Here is a 22,761-nt window from a genome sequence, read left to right as displayed (position 1 = left end):
GCACTTCGGTACAAACATGCTATACATTGAGGCTAATCAGCCCACAATTAAGCCAAATTCACACTTGGATTTGATTTGCGGACATCATTTTTTGCCGCAGAATATTTGCCAAGGTCATATCACAAACTTTAATTGATTTATACTTTGTTTTCAACATATTTTTATTGCAGATTTTGTGTTGTTGTTTCCACACTGAACTAAAGAAGATAAGGGTGGAGATGGAGAGATGCATAATGGAGCATACAGGACCTCAAGACCAGGGGGGGTACTCAATATGCATGATCACATGAGGACATGCCACAAACACAGGCAGCATTTTCAGACATTTGGTAATCCATGACCCCTTTTTCTAGGCCAATTCTGGTCTATGGATGAGTTACACTGTGTATACTTTCAGTCATCTGGGATTTGATCAATTAGTGGATAATTAAATCTGGTCAACCAGAAAAACTCACTTTTTGGTCAGATGGAATCACCGACGTTTGGCCAAAACCTTTGGCCTTCAGCTGGAGTGGATGATTTAGGGTCATCCGAGGTCAATCGATGAGAAGTTGCTTGATGACCCGATCCCAACCATGTGACAGATTCACTCTAACTGTCACATGGTTGGGATCGGGTCATCAAGCAACTTCCTCATCGATTGACCTCGGATGACCCTAAATCATCCACCCAGCTGAAGGCCAAAGGTTTTGGCCGAAACGTCGGTGATTCCATCTGACCAAAAAGTGAGTTTTTCTGGTTGACCAGATTTAATTATCCACTAATTATGGATGAGTTATTTTTTCAAAATTTCCTAGTTTTTTTCAAAAAATTGTCAAAATAAAGTTGGCCAAAAATAAATTGGGCAACTTTTTTCAAAAAATAGCCCAATTTTGCCTCACTGTAGCCAAAATTGTTTAAATCAAGAAAATTTGGGCATTTTCATTCAATTTAACTGAAAATTTTGACTTTTGCTACAGCGATGTGTCAATATTTCTTGACAAATTGGTATATGGATGAGTCCACTTTTGGCAATTTGCATTTAATATGGGCGAAAATTTTACTTTTGGCATAGCGACGTGTCCAAAATTCTTAAAATTAGCCCAATTTTGTCTCACTGTAGCCAAAATTGTTGTAAATAGCAAATATTTTGGCAATTTGCATTAAATCTGGGCAAAAATTTTAACTTAAGCAATGTGTCCAAATTTCATGGAAAATTAGTATATGGATGGGTCCACTTTCAAATTCTCAGCAGCGCATGCCTATCCAAACCAAACTTGAGTACCGTCTTATGTTGTTGTTTCGGTTGTCTATTTGTTTGTATATCTGTTTGTTTGTTTATCTGTTTCCTCTATTAGAGATACTTATATAGCTCACTTTAAGGGATGGACTGTAAGGGATACACCCCAACCTTCTAGTATAAATACAGAAACTCAAACAGAAACAAGACTGCAGATTAGGTAATTTGATTTTGAAATGGATTTAAGGGCCAGACAAAAACGACCAACAGCAGGGACAAATGATTTTCGCACAAAATATTTCAGCAAAATGTTCTGTTTTCCACGCCGCATTTACACACAAATGTCAATTTCCCACAAAATTCCATAAAATGCATTTAAACAGCATTTTTATCATTTATAAATATACAATAAATTGACAAAGAAAGTATAACAATATTCAAAAGCCTGATTTTGTGCAAAATCTCACTGAGATTTTATGATAAAAACACTTTTTTTCGTTTTATTGCAATACAGAACAATTTTTTCGCTATTCGGCCATTGCACGGTTCCGCCATATGTGAGGACAGCCTTGATCTGGCAGCATACATGAATGGGAATTGAACCAGTCATATAAAATTGTGTGAAGTTGCATAATTCTTCCTTTCATGTCTATTGCCAGTTCAAGGCTCTCCTTGCAGATTTGCGGAAACGGGCAAATACAGTACTGTCCCACATAAATCTTGTGAAAAGCTCTATTAATAAAATCCCTTTAAAAGGGAATACCCAGGCCATCACGGAGGTCACATGACTGCACAACCCCCCGGATTGCCCCACCTTAGCTCCACATAGCTGCAAAGAGGTAGGCAGTGTATGCAGTAAGCCTATATAAAACACAGGTCTTCTGATCAGTCAAGAAGGTGGTGATTCAACCAAAGAACTAGTACTCCACAACTGAGCTATGGATTGCTGAATAGGCCTAAGTATAATGAACTACCTGTATGCTACTAGCCATACTGGTACTACATGTTGCCCTCTGACTGCAGTCAGAGAGCACCAGTCCCCATTATGCCAATATGTTTGTATATAAATGTATATATATGAATGCATGTGGTGTTACTATGCTATAGAACATTTGGCTCAGAGGTCACAGCTAGGATATCAATTTAAAGTAAATGATTTGGTACATGAAGATCAATCAAAACTAATTATGAACTTGTGACGGCCAGATTTAGTGACCTTCTCTGTCAAACATTGCACAGATTCTCATGTTGAGTATCTGTGATTTTTGTGAGTGAGAATGTTTCACTGGCAAATGCTTAATCAATACTAAATTATTTTGATAAAAGTAAGCCTATATCAAACAGTCTAAGTGGAATAACTTGCATGATGGGAGCAGGAGTAGGTTCCTTCTAATGGTTCCTTCTAATTCAGTCTGTGATGAGAACAACAATGCAATTCAAATCATAGATGTTTAAGAAGTGTGACCTCAGACCAGCCAGCCAGCTAGCCAAGTTCATGAATTAGTGGCCATGGCCATTCACCGGTCAACTTTCATATTGCAACATCATCCCTATATGTCAAAAATAACTTCATAGGCTACAGAACAGCTGTAGGAATAATTGTCATGGGGACTTGAATGAGGTTAATATTCCACCCATTCCCTGGGTAAAGTCAAGCTCTACTGAATATAGTTTTATGAATTTTGTCATGGGAAGTGAGGTTAGTTTTTTAGTAGCCTGCAGATCCATTAGATACTCTGCATTATCCTGTAAAATAATTTTAATGAGGACGAAGCAAATGCATTTGGCTACTTCGTTTCAAAGTAGCCAATTTGGGTTCAAATGACAAGGTCTAAACTGAATGTAATATCACCCAGGGCTGAAGCCTGGGTGAAAAAAAGCAATGGGCTAATCCAGTTGAAATCCATACACCCCCTGGAAAACATGCCCTTAACCTTTCACACAGGGGAGTGTGAATTTCAAATGGGATCATAATGGGTGCCATTTGAAATATACACTCCTGTGTGGGAGATTAAGGTCATGTCTTCCATAGTGGGTGTATGAATGGGTTTCAACTGGACAGCCAAATTCAACGCATTCTCTGACAAATCATGCAATTCCCCGCAATAAAAAAAAAGCTTTTTTACAGTGCAAATCCAATGTCCCTGACCATCAGGTGTGTTTTCATCAGACAGGCATGCCAGTTTCAACACATTACCATTGATTTTTTCAACCGTTTGCAAACACGGTATAGCTTCCCTTCCAGGTCTAATTTTATTGGATTCATTAGACAAACTGTTTCTCCAGACTGAGTGACTGGTAATTTTCATGAAGGTTTTACTTTAAGGGGGTACTACACCCCTGGCCAATTCTGTGCCTATTTTTGCATTTTTCTCAAAAATTATAGCACATTGGTGACAATTTTAAGTAAGATATGTATATTACAGGGGCAAGGACTACAACTACTGCACTGAAAATTCAGCAACTCAAGCCAAGTAGTTATTGATTTATTGATCAAATATAGGTTTTCCCTCATTTTTGACTGTAACTCCATAACTGTTGTCAGCGCTGAAATAAAATTTCCAGTGCAGTAGTTGTAGTCCTTGCCCGTATAATATATCTTACTTGTCACCAATGCGCTATAATTTTTGAGAAAAATGCAAAAATAGGCACAAAATTGAGCATGGGTGTAGTACCCCCTTAAATTTAGGAATAGAGGATTTAAATGTGAACTTTTGTCATATGCTTGCAAAGTGATGTAATAATCGGATTAATTACCATAGCAATAAGTGAAAACAATTTTTGAATACATCGCTCTGCACTACAAGCAGGTTGCACTCATCATCTGTGTATGTCTGCGTCTGCAATCATAGATTGAATACAATACCGGTCTTTTCAAAGCTACTAATCTTACAGGTGCATGTGATCAGCATGATATGGTTAAAAGCAGAGGTGCTGCGTGAACGTACCAGTGCAGCACGGTATATTCAAAAATTGTTTTCACCTATTGCTATGGTAGTTAATCCGATTATTACATCACTTCGCCTGCGTATACTGTGCGCAAAAAGTATTCATCACTTAAAGGGGGGTAACCCTATTGGTTTTGGATATGGATTGTCTTTAAAATTACATAATAATATCAAATATTGCCCCTTTATGCTGCTTTGTGAGAAAACCAGAGCATTTTCAGCGTAAATGTGAATAAATAGCCAAATTTGCAATCCAATACCTTGGTATACGTGAATTGCATTATGGGCAGGCAATCAACAACAACAATTCCCGTTCATTATGCGACAATGCTGTACAATGCCGGCCCGTATTGAGCGGGAAATATTTGGTTTTTTTCGTTCGTTTCAGAAAAAAGGAAACAAAATATATTTCCCCTTGCAATATGTACATTTCAAATGAATATAAAAAGTTTGGGTTAAAAATGGAGAGGAAAAAAACTTCCGAAACCGGGTTTTGAACCGGTATCTTTCGGTAAAACACAACGCGCGCTAGTCGATTGAGCTAAATCGCCCACCTCGTCCATCTTGGAATTGTATAACTATATACGGCGTACCGTCTCCTCAGCAGTTAGTGTGGTTCGCTTTTTTCACAGAATGTGTATGACGCGAAACCAAAGTAGCTGTTGAGGCGACTGATGATTCGCAATTAATTCCGTCCCCACAATTCCGACGAAGTTTTAGTATTTACAAACTGGTATACCTGTAAAAACCGCTGTGATTCATGATTTCTCCAGAAATACATCGACTTGGAGCGTCAAATTTCAGAAAAGAAATGAGAAAAATAGTATCTATCATGTGATACCAAAACCTCATCAACAATGAAAAATATCGGGGGGATGATGCTGTCGATCGGGTCACGGACCTTTAAAACAAAAGCGATTTCTTGAAGACTCTAAATCTAAAGTACCAAATCAAGTGATCATAAATGGAGAATGCTGTTCTGCGTATTTTAATACCTCATTCAGTTCTATGCAACTTTATTCCCCCAACTTATACCAATTTGAATAAAAAAGAGAGTATTTCAAAAGTGACAAATTTTGATATTTCCTTCGGTCCATTCCTGCCGGTTTTTGTAATGGGCTTGTTACAGCATGATATAACAACAACACACACTCGCTGTACTCATAATTAGCATGCTTCGAGAGAAAAGTCTATGTAAATTTTGTCACTTTTGAAATGCTCTCGTTTTCATTGTGCCGAATGAGGTATAAAAATATGCAGAATAAAATTCTCCATCAATTGACTATTTTATTTCATAATTTAGGTTTAGAGTAAAAGAAATTGCTTTTGTTTTGTTTTTATGCACAGTATTATTATAACATTGTTAAGTGATGAGCTTTGTGACATAACCAACATGCGCATATGTCCCCTTTGTCGGAAATCACAAAAAATTATGTCCATGAAAATGACCACTTATACAGTAGTTTGTGAACCAGCAAATGGGCAAGACTCTTTGTCACCATTATATTGATTCCATGTGTCACTTGAGCTCCATAACCTATTGGGCTATTCCATTTGAAATCCATACACCCCTATATAAGACATGACTTTAACCTACCACACAGGGAGTGTGAATTTCAAATGGGGTTACCTGAATGGGTGCCCGGAATGGGTGACTCCATTTGAAATCTACACCCCCTGAGTGGAAGATTAAGGTCATGTCTTCCATAGGGGGTGTATGAATTTCAAATGGAACAGCCCATTTGTTCCTTACCTACTCTTACGCTCCATGAGGATGGCCAATCCAGATGCAATAGCACCAGCCGTAAAAGCAAATGTATAATTGAAACCACCAAAAACTTTCCTGAAAACAAGAAGGGAAGAAATATATTATATAAAGAGAAATGGTGAGAGGTGATGATTTGTAGTATTGGACTACTCCATTTAAATTCCACACTACCCCTGTGGAAGAGTTTGGAATTTAGAAATATCTTCCACAGGGGGAGTATGAATTTCAAATGTAATCAACACATTAGGCAGCTCCATTTGAATTTCATTCAACCTGAATCTTCCACAGATGGAGGGTGAGTTTCAAAAGAGAGTTGGTTTATACGCTAATTTTTGAAATTCACTCCCCCTGTGGAAAATATTTCCAAAATCTTCCACAGGGGTAGTGGGGATTTTAAATTAAATGGGATGGCCCATTTATAGTATTTAAGACATGTACTAAATATATCCAATTCTATTCTAATTATGCTTAAATAACAAAGACCATTCAACCTATTGATGATGGGATATATTGGGCTAGTCCACCTGAAATCCATACACCCCCTATGGAAGATATGAACTTAATCTTAAACAGGGGGTGTAGATTTCAAATGGAGTCACACATTAGTAACCCCATCTGAAATTCACACTCCCTGTGTGAAAGATGAAGGTCACGTCTTTCACAGGGGTGTTTGGTTTTCACCTGAAATAGACCATTACTACTAGTAACATACAACTTCTTAGTGGCAGAAAAAAGTGAATCAAAGCAAAACAATCAAATAAACAAATAAAAATACAATTGACTTTAACCATTGAAATAGACACCTTATAAACAAACAAATAAGTAAGTAAAGAAATGAGATGTTGACGATCATGAGATCTTTGAGAGTGTCTTCCTAAGTTTGTTGTTTAGAGGTGTTTATTTATTTATGTTTATTTGCTAGTTTAACCCCAACTGGTTTCTAACCAACCACTCCCCAGTTTTACAGTAGACCTACTTCTACTACGCATGCCCAGTTGTGCTTAACCAATACAATGTCCTAACCTAATTTTCCTAAATTCACTCTGGCATTTTCCTAATTAAAATGGAATTGACCGGTCCACATCCTTAAAACTCAAAAACTTTCACTTCATTAAGCCATGCATGCCCCTGAAACCATCCCACCATCAATACATCCACCCTCTCGCCATCATTAACTCTCTTCACACGGGTGTCGACTGCAGACGACAAGTTCAAATTTTTTTTTTAATTCAAAAATTCAAGAAATGTAAACTTTCATGACCATATTTGGGATCAGCATGAAAAATGCATTAAAATGAATACAAACAAGCCTAGTATTGGTTCAGTGGTTCTTAAGATAGCTCTTGATATTTTAAGAAAATGTTTCAAAACTTGAACCTTTTCCATTGAAGCGCATGGCTAGCATGCAAAGCATTAATTGCTTTCCTGTGAATCCCGTCTCTCACAAAAGATCAAAACGCAACAAGAAATTAACAGTTAATGAATTTCTCAAGTTTCCCCATTGACAGACGAATGAGTCAGCTTGCATATTATCTCCCGCAAACATCTTCCATTTATACCATCCCCATCTCATAAATACCATAGCAATTTTCCTCCCAGCTATATTTATCTCTGGTTCCCTACCAAAAAGAAAAAATAATAATCGCACTCCCTCCCTCCCTATTTAGAATCACCAGCCCAAACCACAGGGATATATTTTCAGCTGTTTGAGCCAGCGCTCGCCTTAGTTACCGCATCCTCTACCACAGGGCGTGTCTGTACTCAATTCGAAACAAAAAAAATTGGTCTTCTTCAACTATTTTAATAAACCCCCTCCAAACTTATGGATACCAATATCAGCTGTTGCAGACAATTGGTGATGCCCACCATGCATCCTCCACCATAAGGTGTGTCCTTTGTTTTCTTGCTTTTTTCAATCTGGAAACAAATTGGTCTTCCTCCCGTCCTAAGGGGACACTGTCAGATCTATAAATTGTTGTCTTTGGTGGCATAATAACACTGGGCATTGACTTTGTTAAACTCACAAAGAAACTTCCACAGAACCAACTAAGTTCAGACCCATACGTACGATTTATTGGGGGCAGACTTCCAAATAGTGGACCTTTTTCAAATGAAAAGTGTGTTTGCACAGATTTTTTTGTAAAAATTAACCTACACTCCCCTGAAAATTGAACACCTTGTTATGAATTTCTCCCACTTTTGGTCCTTTTTATTGGAAAAAGGAGCACAATGTAGACCTTTTTGGATGGGACCCCCCCCAGACACACACACCCCTACATACTGGTTTAAGTCCAAAAGATGCGGCTGATTCTTAACATAACTAACAGAAGGTGGGAAAATAATCAAAATGTTAACCTTTTTGTTTTTAAATAAAGTTAAAAATGCATCTAAAGTGAAGTTTGGTATATTTTATAGCATATATAGAAAATAAGAATAAAGTCTAAGGATGCACTGACCAAATGACTCAATCTGGGGCATTCATGTAGAAGAGAACTCATCTTTCCCTCTCCCCCTACCCTTCCAGTTGCATGGAATACACATTACATAAAAGTGAAACAGTTTTCACCCACTCCTTTTAACTTGGGAAACAATTGGTCTTTCTTTCCCCTTTTGTACTAGCCTGGAACTCTTTCTTCCAACATACTAGCAACAAAGCCCTTCAATCCAAGGGTTATAAAAAGTATTTCAGCTGTACAACCAAGTGGTATATTCCCCCATCCACATATGTATCTTCCACTACTAAGACTGTAAGCATGGTAAGAGGGTGTGTCATTTTCTTCTTTTTTTTCACAATTTTGAAATTAAAATCTAAATATTTCAATATTTTCCCTCCAGATAAAATTAGCCATAAGTTGCAGCTGTTCCAGCCTATTGGAGCAAGACTGGTGCACATCCCACACTACAAAAAGTGGTTTATTTCTCTCTTTTCTCTCATTATTATTAATTACAGCTCTATCCTCCCTCCAAATTGCATAAACCCCCTCCAACTATGAGGGTGTAGTCATTATCAGCTGCAAAGCCTACTAATCCATGCCTGACCTGTATTGGGCTATTCCGGGTTAAATCCATACACCCCCTGCCCCTGTGGAAGTCATGACCTTAATCACCCACACAGGGAGTGTAGATTTCAAATGGAGTCGCCCATTCGGGTAACCAAATTTGAAATTCACACCCCCTGTGTGGAAGATTAAGGGCATGTCTTCCATAGGGGGTGTATGGATGTCAACTGGAATAGCCCATTGGTTGAACAGCCCATTCTTTGAACCACAAGTCTACCGGTAAAGGTCTTCCTCTCATTTCACTGAACTAACTTATTAATTAGTCAACGAGTCAGTGTTCCATGACAGGGACGCTGTAATTTTTGATCACCATGAACCACCCCTGCCCGTAAACCCCTTCAAACCATGCAGTATACATATTTTCAGCTGCCCTGCCAACTGGTTTCCGCCTGACCCGATTTTTCACACCAGGGAGGGCGTTTCCTTTCCAGTCAACCACCCAACTAGCAATGTCGGTTTGTTGTTACTTGATAACAGGGGTTCATTTTGATTTTTGACCAGTCTGCCCTTTTGCCATTCAACCGTCTCACTTAAAGCCCCTCAAACTATGGAATCATATTTTCAGCTGCACTCTAGCCCAATGCATGCCTAACCTACATTCTTGATACCAGAGGGGCGTTTCCTTCCTACTGAAATATGGCAGCATTGGTTCTAAATTAATTTTGCTCTAGTGTCATGCAGAAGGTATAGTTGCTACTACACTGCTAGTCTGCTCTGGATTCTAACTTCAGCTTATTAAAACTTGGCTACAAGCAGTCGCCAGTGGCTTAGACATGACTTTTTCAGAAGGGGGAGGCCAAGGGGTGCAAGGGGAAAGGCAACTTTCAAGGAGGCAAACTTTGATGAAAATGGTCACAAATGGGCTAAAGAGTACAAAAAGGCCAAAAAATCTTAAATATAAGGGTGGTCAGCATCCCACAGGGGAGTCTCCTTGTCCCCCCCATTGGATACGTCACTGGCTACGCAATTATGACAGGTGTTGCCATGTTGGGGTTAAGCATCACTGGTCCCACCCATATGAACCTTCCCCTCTTCCAAACATAGGTTTAGCTATTCACACAGCCAGACTTTTCTGAAACAAGCATCTATCAATGTTATGTGATCACCCTAATTGGACATCTTTACCTAAACATCCACCTGATGCCAAATTAACAATAAATTTTTGGCTTAAAACCTACGGTACCCTATAAAGATTAGTCTTTTGTCTGCATGGAAGACCACTTAATTAAAGGGGCATTGTAAGATTTCTCTAAAATACTGAACATTGTGCCCTCAATTTTGGTCAAAGTCCACTGTAATTTATTTGTCCATAATTATACTAACCAGCATCTGAAATAGCTTAAATCACCGTCTTTCATGCACTTAATTAATGAGGTACTCACAGTATTTCATTTTTATTGATTTTGTCCTCCAAATTAATGCTTGGTAGGCTAACAACAAAGTGAAATTTTCTGATTTGATTTTCCCAAGAAATCTCTCATAGCCCCTTTAACTATACGGAACACTGTCTGTCTGAACCCCAGGGTCTGAACATACTATATTTTTATCATGAGGTAGTCCATGATCCAGATATTTTCACAAAACAATACTACCTGTCCTCCCTAAAAACCTAGAAATCCCCTAACCTATATGATGCCCTATTCATGCCTAGACCGGGGCCTAGACTAAATTTGACATACTAGACTGAGCATTTTTTCCTATGCTCAAAAATATTGTTCTTGACTTTTCATATTGACCCATACAGGAACCGTTATCAATCTTGACCAATATAGCAAAGAAACCCCTTTATAGGGGTACTACACCCTCGATAAATTTGTGTCTATTTTTGCATTTTTCTCAAAACTAATAACACAGTGGTAACAAAAGTTATGTATATTAAGGGGCAAGGAATCCAATTACTACACTGGAATTTCAGTGACCCAAGACAAGTGGTTTGTTATTTATGACCAGAAATGAGGTACCACTAGGATGTACCTCGCTTCCTATCATATATACTGAACCGCTTGTCTTGAGTCACTGAAATTTCAGTGTAGTAATTGGATTCCTTGCCCCAATAATATACATAACTTTTGTTACCAGTGTGTAATTATTTTTTGAGAAAAATGCAAAAATAGTCACAAATTTACCACATGGGTGTAGTACCCCCTTAAACTACAGATATAGAATTTCAGCACTGCTTTGAATACCTAGATCTTGTCTAGCACACATCTATATCCTCCCTATCACAATGGATTTTCCTTTTCTTCGTGCTAAAACTAATTCTTCGTGCTAAAATTAATTGGGCTAGTCCAGTTGAAATCCTTACACCCACTGTGGAAGACATGACCTTTATCTACCACACAGGGAGTGAGAATTTCAAATGGTATTACTTGAATGGGTGAATCCATTTGAAATCTACACCTCCTGTATGGGAAATTAAGGGCATGTCTTCCATAAGGTGTATGGATTTCAACTGGAATAGCCTTTTGTCATTGTCCCTCCACTCATGCACAAACCACCCAAATTTTGTCAGCTCATCAAAACTTGGCTGGCCCAAATTTACATCCTTTATATCACAACAGCCTTTCCACTTCTTCATGTAAGCACAGGTTCTAAATTAATTGCCATTCCCTTCCTGGCCGGCCAACATTTACATTACATCAATGTTTCCTATTCTGCGTGTTAAAACTGGTCCCAAATAATTAATTGTACTGTCCTTTTACTCCCAAACCCCTTCCAACTAACCCAAACTATGTCAGCTCCTTGCAACTTTCCTGACTGGCCTACATTTACATCCTTTACATCGACATTTCAGTGCCAGAAGTGGGTAAGTGCAATAGCTGCCCTGTGAACATTTGGCAATTTACACACAGTATGAGGCCGTTCGAGTGCAGATCCCTCGGAACACGCTTTTCAATACGGAATAAATGCTAACCTCATCGTGACATCATCCAGGCAGCAAAGTTCATTCTCATTGAAAAAGCGTTATCCGACGGATCTGCAGTCGACCATTCTGGTATATTGTACTTATCTACACACATGGCAGCTATTACACTTACCCACTTCTGGCACTGAATAATCAACATCCCAAACACTACACCAACCAACATTCAGAACTGGTTCTACACATCCCCATTGTTTAGCCACCATTGTTTAACGAGTGTTGTTATCATGGTTATTAAGAATGTTTGCCCAAATGTACAGATGAACAAAACACTCCTCGCAATTTAACTTTTTTCCCTCGGCCTACATTTACATCCTTAATGCTCTGCATGCTAGCCATGCGCTTCAACGGAAAAAGGTCAAGTTTTGAAATATTTTCTCAAAATATCAAGAGCTATCTTAAGAACTACTGAATCAATACTAGGCTTGATTGTACTCATTTTAATGCATTTTTCATGGCGATTCCAAATATGGTCATGAAAATTTACATTTCTGACATCTTTGAATTTTGAATTTTTTTTTTAAACTTGTCGTCTGCAGTCGACACCCGCATGAAGAGATTTAAAGCCAGAGGGGTGTTTCCTTCTACCATTGCTTTAAAATTAATCTACCATTGTTTAATCAAACTTGTTAATAAGATTTTTTTTGGACCATGTACTTTGTTTTCATTCAACCCCTTAAAATTGGCCCAGATACAATTTCATCAGCTCTCCATGATTGTTTCATGGCCGGCCTACATCTGTTGTACCAGAGGGTCTGTTTCCTTCCCTTTACCAAGCAACTCAACAGTTGTAAATTGATTTGTCAGTCTTCAAAACTGACAGAGGTGCTTTCTTCATCGTGCATCTCAAAATATGGTTTGCATCTTTACATTGGGCAATTCCATTTAAAATCCACACTACCTCTGTGGAAGATTTTGGAAATATGTTCCACAGAGGGATTATGAATTTCAAATGGAAGTAGCACATTAGGTGGTTCCATTTGAATTTCATACACCCTCTGAGAAAGATTCAACCTGAATCTTTCACAGAGGGATGGTGAGTTTCAAATGGAGCTACCTAATGAGCTACTTCCATTTGAAATTCATACTCCCCCTGTGGCAGTTATTTCCAAAACCTTCCACAGGGGTAGTGTGGAGTTTAAATGGAATAGCACATTAAGGACAGAGGTTCTGCATTGGAATATAATGTTAATAGCTATATGATAGCGACCCATGTATATCTTGAACCAATAATATGATTATACCAGTATCTTCATTAACTGGGCAAAAATTTGTCTTTGAGATTCGCAGTAAGGCATGAATAGTTCTTTCAGGTTTTTTAAAAGCTACACTTACACACCAAAATATTATTTTAATCTTTTGGAGGGTTAGTTGTAGTTATTCAAAAAGCCCTTGTTCAAACACTGGAAATGAACAAACATTTTGCAGACATTTAAAAAAAACCTCCCATCAAAGCAAATTATCAACATCAAAATTAAAACATTTATCTTGTTAATAGTATTGAGACAATAAAATATCTCATCATCATTCAGGTTAAATGGCCTTATTCTTAAAAAATGTCTCATTTAGCCTAGTTTAGAATTGAAACACCAGATTTTATAAATTTATCTAAAACTATAGCTTTGACTACATGATATGGAAGATGTTTTGTACACAAAATGTAACAAAAAATATGAAAACATATTTCTGTAACAAAGTGAGTTGGATGTCAGACGCGAGGAAAATATATTTTGAAGTTATGGATAAAGAATATGCAATTTTTTGGGTTTTTGTTTGAATAGTCGTATCTCATAAACAAATTATTCAAATTTGGTTTCTGTAAATTTGGCAAAATTGTATAATTCAAAATGCAGAGAAGTTCAACTTTAATATATGGTCAACATCATACTCATTTTGCATACATGCATGTAAGAAATACATAATCATATAGCAAGTTAGAATCTGCACACCAACATGGACACTCAATAAACCTGTATCATATATCAAAATCAATGGACTAGAAAGAACTCATAGGCAAGGCTTATTAAGGGGGTACTATATACCCCTAGCCAATTTAGTGCATATTTTTGCATTTTTCGCAAAAATTATAGCACATTCGTGATAAGTAAGATATGTATATTATAGGGGCTAGGACTACAACTATTGTACTGAAAATTCAGCAACTCAAAGCAAGTAGTTATTGATTTATTGATCAAATATTGGGTTTCCCTCATTTTTGACTGTAACTTCACAACTGTTGTCTGTGCTGAAATAAAATTTCCAGTGCAGTAGTTGTATTCCTTGCCCCTATAATATACATATCTTACTTGTCCCCTAATACGCTACAATTTTTTGAGAAAAATGCAAAAATAGGCACAAAATTGGGCAGGGGTGTAGTACCCCCTTAATACAATGAGTTGTTTTCAATTTCTTGACCAAAAATCATGACTTGTAAAAACACCAATTTGTTTTAGGACAATTATGGATAAATATTTAATACAGTCCATTTGTGCATGACACAGATTTACTTGCAAAATTACATGTCTAAATCAATCATCTTAACCCATGAGAACTACTCTTACATCATTTCTGATTGGATAATTATATGATGCATTCATCTGAGTGACCAATCAAAATACAGCTTCTAAAATTTAAGCTCAATCCTCTTTGGTATGATGTTGCTGATTGGCTCAATAAATCATAATAGTCTTCTTGTAACCAATCAGCAGGTAGTACTCATGGGGTTAATTATAAGGGAACAAACCAAAGTGTGATGACATCCTATAAATGTAAACAAAAGTCTGTTCGTTAGGAAGCTGATCCCCTCCCTCCATCCCTGAAACAAGTATGAAATGTTGAAAATTCCAACGTGTTCTTTCCACTTAGTCCAATCTTTTGACTAGTTTTTTACAAACGTGTTCAGACTCTTTGAACCCCCCCCCCCCCTAACAAAAGGACTTTCATTTATAGGATGTCAATCATGTCATCAAACTTTTGGTTTGTTCCCTAATGAAACACTATAATCACTACATAACTGTAACAATGAGAGCATGGAACACAGAATTTGCAGCATTATCACACAACCAAAAAATACAAAACTACATGCCACATCTATCAAAATGGATTAATTAAGAAATATATATTACTTAATGCAATGAATCATACGCTCAATTTAACCAAAATAATGCAAATATTATAAATTGGGTGATTAGTGAGATTATATGATGAATTATGCAAAAGGGGAATAAATCTTACAATAAATTTTTGATTAATTACTGATAGCGAATCCCTGATTGATTTACATTAATTTTCACTTTTATATGCTCTGATTCAAAATCTAGTTTAAAAATTTAAACACAAATAATCCTACATATATATATACAATGTTAAAATTCTACATCTTCGCATCAAGAAATGAATTAAATTAATGAAGTATGGCAAATTATATGAATTCATTTTATCTAAAAGCCTAGTTTCCTAGTTATATTCAATAATTTGTGGTTTAAATTAAAAAATGTTGCTCCAATTTTAGCTCTAAAGGTTGGGAAAAAACCAAGTACTGTACTATTTAGGCGAAATATGATATACTTGAATTTTTCGCCAAAATGTAATAATTTCAAATCTACTAGATTGCCAGTGCCTTAAATATCTTTATTATCACTTAATATTTACTTTATCATCTTTTAAATAATAGCATGAAATGTGAAAATATATGAGGTGAATTTTTGCTCCTATAGTATTTCATTTAACAATGAAATTCTGTGACTAGAATTCGGTCGCTCTGATTAACAATGACTGAAGAAAAAATATGGGGTTTTGTTTTTGCCAAAGGGTGTAAAAATGAAAGTTCTCCATGCCGACCCAAATCCGAAGTAAATATAAGAGGATTAGTATTACGCCATGCAGATGGTGCCCTCGAGGGTTGCGGGATATAATATCTTGATGCATTCTTATTAGTGTAATTATTTTTATTATGGCTTCGGACCATTTATACCACCAATTATTCATCAGCAGTTTAAGTGCTAGATTTAGAATGTCTGCGATAAAATTCATAAATCAAAGCAAAAGCTGTTCATTTAATGCTTTATTTCATCTGCCCACTTTCTTTTTTTCCATATTTTTTCTTTTTAAAATGGTGTCATCCTCCTTTAAAGAAAGCTTTTTAGCCACTTTTCTTCAGCAATTGCCATGGTGATTGTCATCTTTTAATAGGTATCACTGACTTTGGTTGAATAAATTGTATCTTGGATTGTTTTCATTAAGACTCTTAATTCAATTCATTGAGACTTTAATTTGTTAAGGATTTTGTTCTCTTTGGCTTTGTTTGTTTATTTATTTGTTTGCTTGTTTTTATGTCCTTTTTTTAAATCTTTATCTGATTTTTGTTGCAGTGGCTCTGGAACCAGGGGAGGGGGTATTTTGGAGTGTGTGTGTGTGGGGTGGGGTGCCAAGTACCATAGGTCCCCAATTATTTCAGCCTCATATATGGACCCCCCCCATATTTTAATCCTCTGGAGCCTATGTGGTAGTTGTAATTTGGTATGATTTGTTTGATGTTGTTGTTCTGTTTGCTTTTTGGTTGGTTTTGTTTTGCTTGTTTGTTTGTTGTTTCAGCATTGAATGTAGCTGCACTAGTTGTTACTCTGTTTATTGCTTGTTGTGTCTTTCCACTTATTTAGGTTTATTATTTTAGTTTGTAAACTAGTTTGCATTTTGCATTTGTTGATTAAAATGTGTTTCTATTTCTGGTTGGGTTTTTTTTTTTTTCTCCTTTTTTTTTTTTTTTTTTTTTTGTTTTTGGGGGCTATTTTGATTTTCTTTCTCTACAGTAGATTTTGTGGCAATCATAATAATTCTGTTTATACAATGAAAAATTAAAAACAAAGTAAATGCATCAGTTCTCAAACCACACAAATCATGGCTGCCATGTTTCAATAAGACAAATTACCATGGAAATCGACAAATCATCTTGACAGATTTGAGGCTAAATCAGTATTCAAACACATTGACTATAGGTGCTATCTTCAGTAGATAACATCATAGTATTCAAAAACATTGACTAGATAATGCTATCTTCAGTATATAACATCAGAGCACAACTTCAGGGACATCATCTTCAGGGACATCATCTTCAGTAAACAAAACATGATGGCAGAAAGTAGATAATCCTCGGAGCTGGTTCAAAAAACTTTTTTTCAAGAATTCAAAGAAATATGAAGGAAGTCATGAATAGGAAAAGGAAGAAATAAATAAGAATTATTAAAAAAGGGAAAAGGAGGAGAGAATAAAACAGAGCATAAAACAGCAAAACAAAGAACAGAACTAAAAGAATGAAAGAGCAAAAGTAAGCAAGAATGAAAGAGCAAAAGTAAGAAAGAATGAAAGAAAGAAAGAAAGAAAGAAAGAAAGAAAGAAAGAAAGAAAGAAAGAAAGAAAGAAAGAAAGAAAGAAAGAAAGAAAGAAAGAAAGAAAGAAAGAAAGAACAAAAGAGAAGGAATGAAAGAACAAAAGAAAAAGAAAGAAAGAATGAGCAAACAAAATAAAGAAAGAAAGAACAAAAGAAAGAAAGAAAGAAAGAAAGAGAGAAAGAAAGAAAGAAAGAAAGAAAGAAAGAAAGAAAGAAAGAAAGAAAGAAAGAAAGAAAGAAAGAAAGAAAGAAAGAAAGAAAAAGAAAGAAAAAATAAAAAAGAAAGAGAAAGAATAGTTTTACCTACATAACTAAACAAGTGTCATGGTGTACAACGATAAATAAACTACACATTATGGCTAGAGGGTGGCGTAACCATAGTAATCCCCTCTTTTCCATCATAACATACAAAATCATACATCATCCAACTTATTGCACCGCCAAGTCTTTGTTTCTGAAGGAGACACCATCTCAACTTGCACAACAAACCATAAGCCTTTTTTAAATATTATTATACCAACATCGCAATCAGGCAACTCAGACTTTCAAATTCTGACAATTATTAGCCCAATCTAGAGTGATGAAACTAATCCTCATATAAATAATTTGTCATCAGAAAAGCTGTATTCAATGGCTCCGCATCACGCTCATTCAAGACACAGTTCTTTAACCCCAATACATTTGCACATTCAATGAATGACCTTTGAAAATTTGGGTACAAAAACTCATACTCTGCAACTCGAGGTTAAATTCTGCACTGTCATTGTTTAATTGAGGTTATTGAACTATGCCATTGGGATGAGGCCATTATAGTGTCACATTTTGTAGATGAGGCAATTTGTCAAAATATGCCTCGATGATAAAATAATGATATCATTTACAACATGCTAATCCTAATTTTTACATCATAATACCATAATTATAATCGGACAATTCCCCCTTTCTATCAAATTCATTGTTCTCAGCGTGACACTTTGTTATAATCCTAACTGAACAATGTAATACCGGGATTAACACATAAGGGTCATGAAATATTTAAGAGCATATTTTGCATCATTCATTGGCATTGGTTGCATATATCCCCCATTAGTGCATCTTGGCTTGTCAGAAAGATGATAACCAGTTTTGCCAGATTCAAGTGTTTGGGTGTTTCCATGATGATAGCAATGGGTGTAAAGCAGCCCAAAATGCCAAATGGTGTACTATGGTCTCCAGTGGGAGAAAGAACCTAATGCTAACTAAACCAAAAGCCACAAAAAGCTACAGCAGCAATCCACTGCAAGCTGAAGTATTGCATTTAAAGCACATAATATGGGCACAGAAAGCTTGACCAGCCAAGGTAATCCCATTGGCGGCATCAGGAATTTTTTGCAGGAGGAATTGGGTGGCAAAGTAACTTTCAGGGGGGCAAAATCAACAAATTTTGTGCAAATTTGCTGCAAAAAGTGGAAAATTTGTGTAATTTGTTTGGGGGGTTGCCTTAAAAACAGGGCAGAGGGGCAAATTGGGGGGGGGGGGCAAGAAAAATATTTAGGAGGAAAATGCCCCCTATATCTTTTGGGGGGTATTTTATCATAAACCTAGCCGCATATCTCTACCAAAAATGAATACCAAGTCCAAAATCAATTTAATTTTTTGCGGCACATTTCATTTCAGCATGGTTATTACATAAGCAAAGGTGAGCCCCCTAGCCCCCTTTTCCAAGGTCTACTACCAAATAAAATAGTGATTACTGAGGTAGGCCAATTTCACAAACAAAACATATGCCTTACCAAGTATCTTTATTTGGGCTCCTAATGTACTAATCTGGCAACATTGATGGAAGTGAACTGGTCCCTAATCTGTCCAAGTTCATAACTCAGCGGTACCAATTAATCATCACCAATGCATAATGGGAAAAATGGGTGTACAAAAAAGGCTGTTCTAATTAATATCTACACACCCTTACTGATATCAGGTATAGGTATACATCCAATTGGTAGGACTGACTCACCAACCCAGATTTTAGTTCTTTTTTTTTTATAGCTGCATGAAATAAAAAACACTTTTTTGGCACAATCTGTGTTATTTTGACTAAAACTTTTTGAGAAATATTCTGCAAATTATCAATGTTTGCAAAATATTTTTTAGGGTTATTTAGCATCTTTTTAAAAAAAAATCAATCAATCAAAAACCGACCCGACTTGGCAGGTCCATCCACACCCATTGAACACACATGTTGAACCATAGACTCTGAAGACAGAGTCTATGGTTGAACAGCATTTTTTTTCTTTTCGTTTTGCCTTTAGGGAACGTTCATAAATACTTTGGTAGGGGAGGCTGGAAAATGTTGATTTCGGTATGTCAAAACTTTTTGACCCCCCTCTGTCTGTATGTTAAACTTTTAGAACCCCCCCTCTTTATGGACTGAAAACTTTTTTGACCCCCCCTTTTGTAAACACCCAAACTTTTACCCCCCCCCACACACACACACACATAATGAAGGTATACTAGTAGGCCTACTTAAAATACTCCACTCTTGTTTCCACTATAGGTAATGCTTTATTTTACTAGTACAGTGGATTAAACAAATACAGTTTCAACCTTGTTACAAATTCAAGCAAACAGATCCACAATAAATTAATCATTTATCAGTGTCACTCTTACAGGCCTTATTAGGCCTAAATTGTCAGGACATCATAAAATATAAATAAATTGCTTTCAAATAAGGTCTCAAAAGTTATTGCATGGATGTATCAGGGTGTATCCAGCTTTCTTGGTGTGGGGGATGACATTTTGCGGCACAGACGAAAAACAATTGCAGTTGCTTTACATACATATATACGGAGCTTTAAAAAAATGCTTGAGTGCGCGTGTGGCGCGCAAAAATTTTGTATTTTACTCTATTTACGCCTATGATCGGGATGAAAAGAGCTTTATTGTGACAATGTGCGCGTAGCGCGCACAAATTTGTATTTAACTTTTTGGCCCCCCCCCCTTTATGGGTGTCAAAACTTTCTTGACCCCCCTTTTGCCATGTCAAAACTTTTTGACCCCTTTTGGAAGGTCAAAACTTTTTGACCCCCTACAAATTTTCCAGCCCCCCACCAAGGTATTTATGAACGTTCCCTTAGCAGGGTATATTGAAAAATTGTCATGAGTGAGTTTGAAGATTATAGGATCAGTGTTAGTGGTTGTCTCTTTTGCTGTTTTTTTTCCTTTCTGTCCAAGTGATTTTTCTGATTTGTAGACTCATGGAGGATTGCGAGCCATCTGTCAGTAGCAACTTCACTGTGTTGCACCAATTTTGAAATAAGGAAAACCAGGAACTTATCCAGTGGGACACCTGATCACAAATTTTGGTTGTCTGCCAGATTTTTGGTAACCGACAACTTTTGGACTGTTCCAGAATTTTTTAATCACATATGGTTTTGTAATCTCACAATGAATTTTTGGTCATAAATGTTACAGATTTGAAAGAACTGGCTCAGTTCTCAGATTTGACAGCTCATATAATACATTTATGAAGGTTTGACCATTTGGAGGGGTGCAGAAGGCGAAAAAAGTGGAGAAATTTTCCTTCAAAAAAGGGCTCATTTCAATGTTTTTACCAAAAAAGTGGCCCTTTTGTGAACTTTTCCTTCAAAAACAGGCCGATTTTCAATGTTTTACAGAAAAAAAAAGTGGATTTTTTTATTAGGATAGGCATGTTGAGCTAACCTTAAATATCAGACTAATACTCACTACCCCCCCCAGTTATGGCTACGATTTGTTCTACTTTATCATTGTGAGTTTGCAACATAAGACACATTGAATTTGACAGTTCAATAGAAAGATTTGAGCCAGGTATATCAACTTGATGTGGGGAACAAGACAAAGACAAGACAAGATATTCACATTCATATTAACCTGACCCATGACGTCCCCACCATGTCACTTTACAAGGGAGCAAGTACAATTCCTAGAACAGCCCAAACTCTGTTCCATTTCAACAGAGTATTACAAGATGTTAGCGGACACATCAATTAGCCAAGTGTGGATGGGTGGGTGTGTGATTAGCATTCCCGGGCCCATTATCTTGTCTTATTTCGCATCACCTTTCCAAATTGCTTCCGATTGGTCCCTTAGCATGTTGAGTACTTAGACAAAATGACAGATAGAATTGACAGTTACAACAGAATACAAGGTGGTCTTACTTTAAAATCTTGTAAACTTTCCTTTTTTCTGGGGACAATTAGCCCATTTTAGCCTTGCAATTCCCAAACCATCTCAGATAAGTAAGTTGTCCACCAATTTTTAAAATCCTTGATCAGCTCCTGTTTTGATTAAATTTAGCATTATTTCTTTCATAAATAGGGGCACGTGGTGCAGCGGACTAAGACTTTGACTCATAATAGCAAGGTAGCTTGAGGTTGTGGGTTCGAACCCCAACGGTGCCAATGTGACAGGCTGTGCACAGGGGTCGCATTCTTGTGCGTCTGTGCGTCCTGGACCCCTTACTTTTTGTTTTGGACCCCTTAAATTACAAATCGACCAAATTCTCATGCCTGAAAACCTAACCATAACTCTAGTCCTAAAACTTAGGCATACCCTAACCCTAACCTAACCTTATCCCTAACCTAATGCTAAACCTAACCCTAAACTTACCCTAGCCCTAAACCCCAACTTTCACCCTCTTCAGACTAATGACCCTTCAGTTCAGACTAATAGGTTGTTTTCAGAAAATCAACTTCATACATGTAAAGATAGAACTGCAATTAATCAAGTGTTCACACAGGCAGCAAATGTTCACTATTAATTACTATGAATGTTGAAGACTTGTTTTTCTGTGGACTGGACTGCAAAACTCCTTTTTCATGGGTGCCATCTTTAATTTAAACATATAAACTGTCAAGAACTTTTCTGTTCTAACTTTTAGGCACAGGCTTTCAATAAAAGGTATAGGTCATTTTACGGAAATTGACAGGCCTAACTTTTACCTTCTTCAAATGAAGGTGGGCAACATGTCCTGCAATACCCTGTAACCATGGTAACTGTCACAATCTAACAAAACATTGACTTTGAAGCAGGTTCTTTACCTTTAATTCTGTCATTGACATTTTACGGATATTAAGCACGTCCACACCGAGGGCTTTTTGCTTAAGCAACGCGGTTCTCGAGCAAAAACTTGGCAAAATCTGCCGTGTGAGCTGTCTTGAGATTCCAATCCCTAAGTTTGTCCCCAAATATATCCCCCAAGAAATTTAAGAGATTTTGCGATTTCCCCTAGTGATCCTCGAGTAGTCCTCAAGTGCAACATACAGGCATCACAAAACTTGATGATTCTAGCCATCTAAGGAGTCATGTGGACAAGCAGTCAGGATTTACTTAGGAATTGCGATGCTCGAGTACACCGATACAAGAATTGTATGACAGTCTGACTACATCTAATGAAAGACTAAAGCCGCAGAGAGAAAACGGGGAAATTATGTCCTATCTA

The 22,761-nt window shown here is 36.8% G+C and overlaps 1 protein-coding gene across 2 annotated transcripts in view; it reads right to left on the bottom strand.

Annotated features, from left to right (window-relative positions):
• Window positions 1-22,761, bottom strand: part of LOC140141329 (transmembrane protein 135-like) — a 361,936-nt gene that overhangs the window by 316,683 nt on the left and 22,492 nt on the right. For both annotated transcript variants that reach the window (XM_072163166.1, XM_072163167.1), the window contains exon 3: window positions 5,921-6,010. In XM_072163166.1, coding sequence (XP_072019267.1) covers window positions 5,921-6,010 — 90 coding nt within the window. The remainder of the gene's footprint in view (window positions 1-5,920; window positions 6,011-22,761) is intronic.

This window comes from Amphiura filiformis, chromosome 19, assembly GCF_039555335.1.
Source record: "Amphiura filiformis chromosome 19, Afil_fr2py, whole genome shotgun sequence".
Lineage (NCBI taxonomy): Eukaryota > Metazoa > Echinodermata > Ophiuroidea > Amphilepidida > Amphiuridae > Amphiura > Amphiura filiformis.
This window is presented reverse-complemented; position numbering and strand designations above follow the sequence as displayed.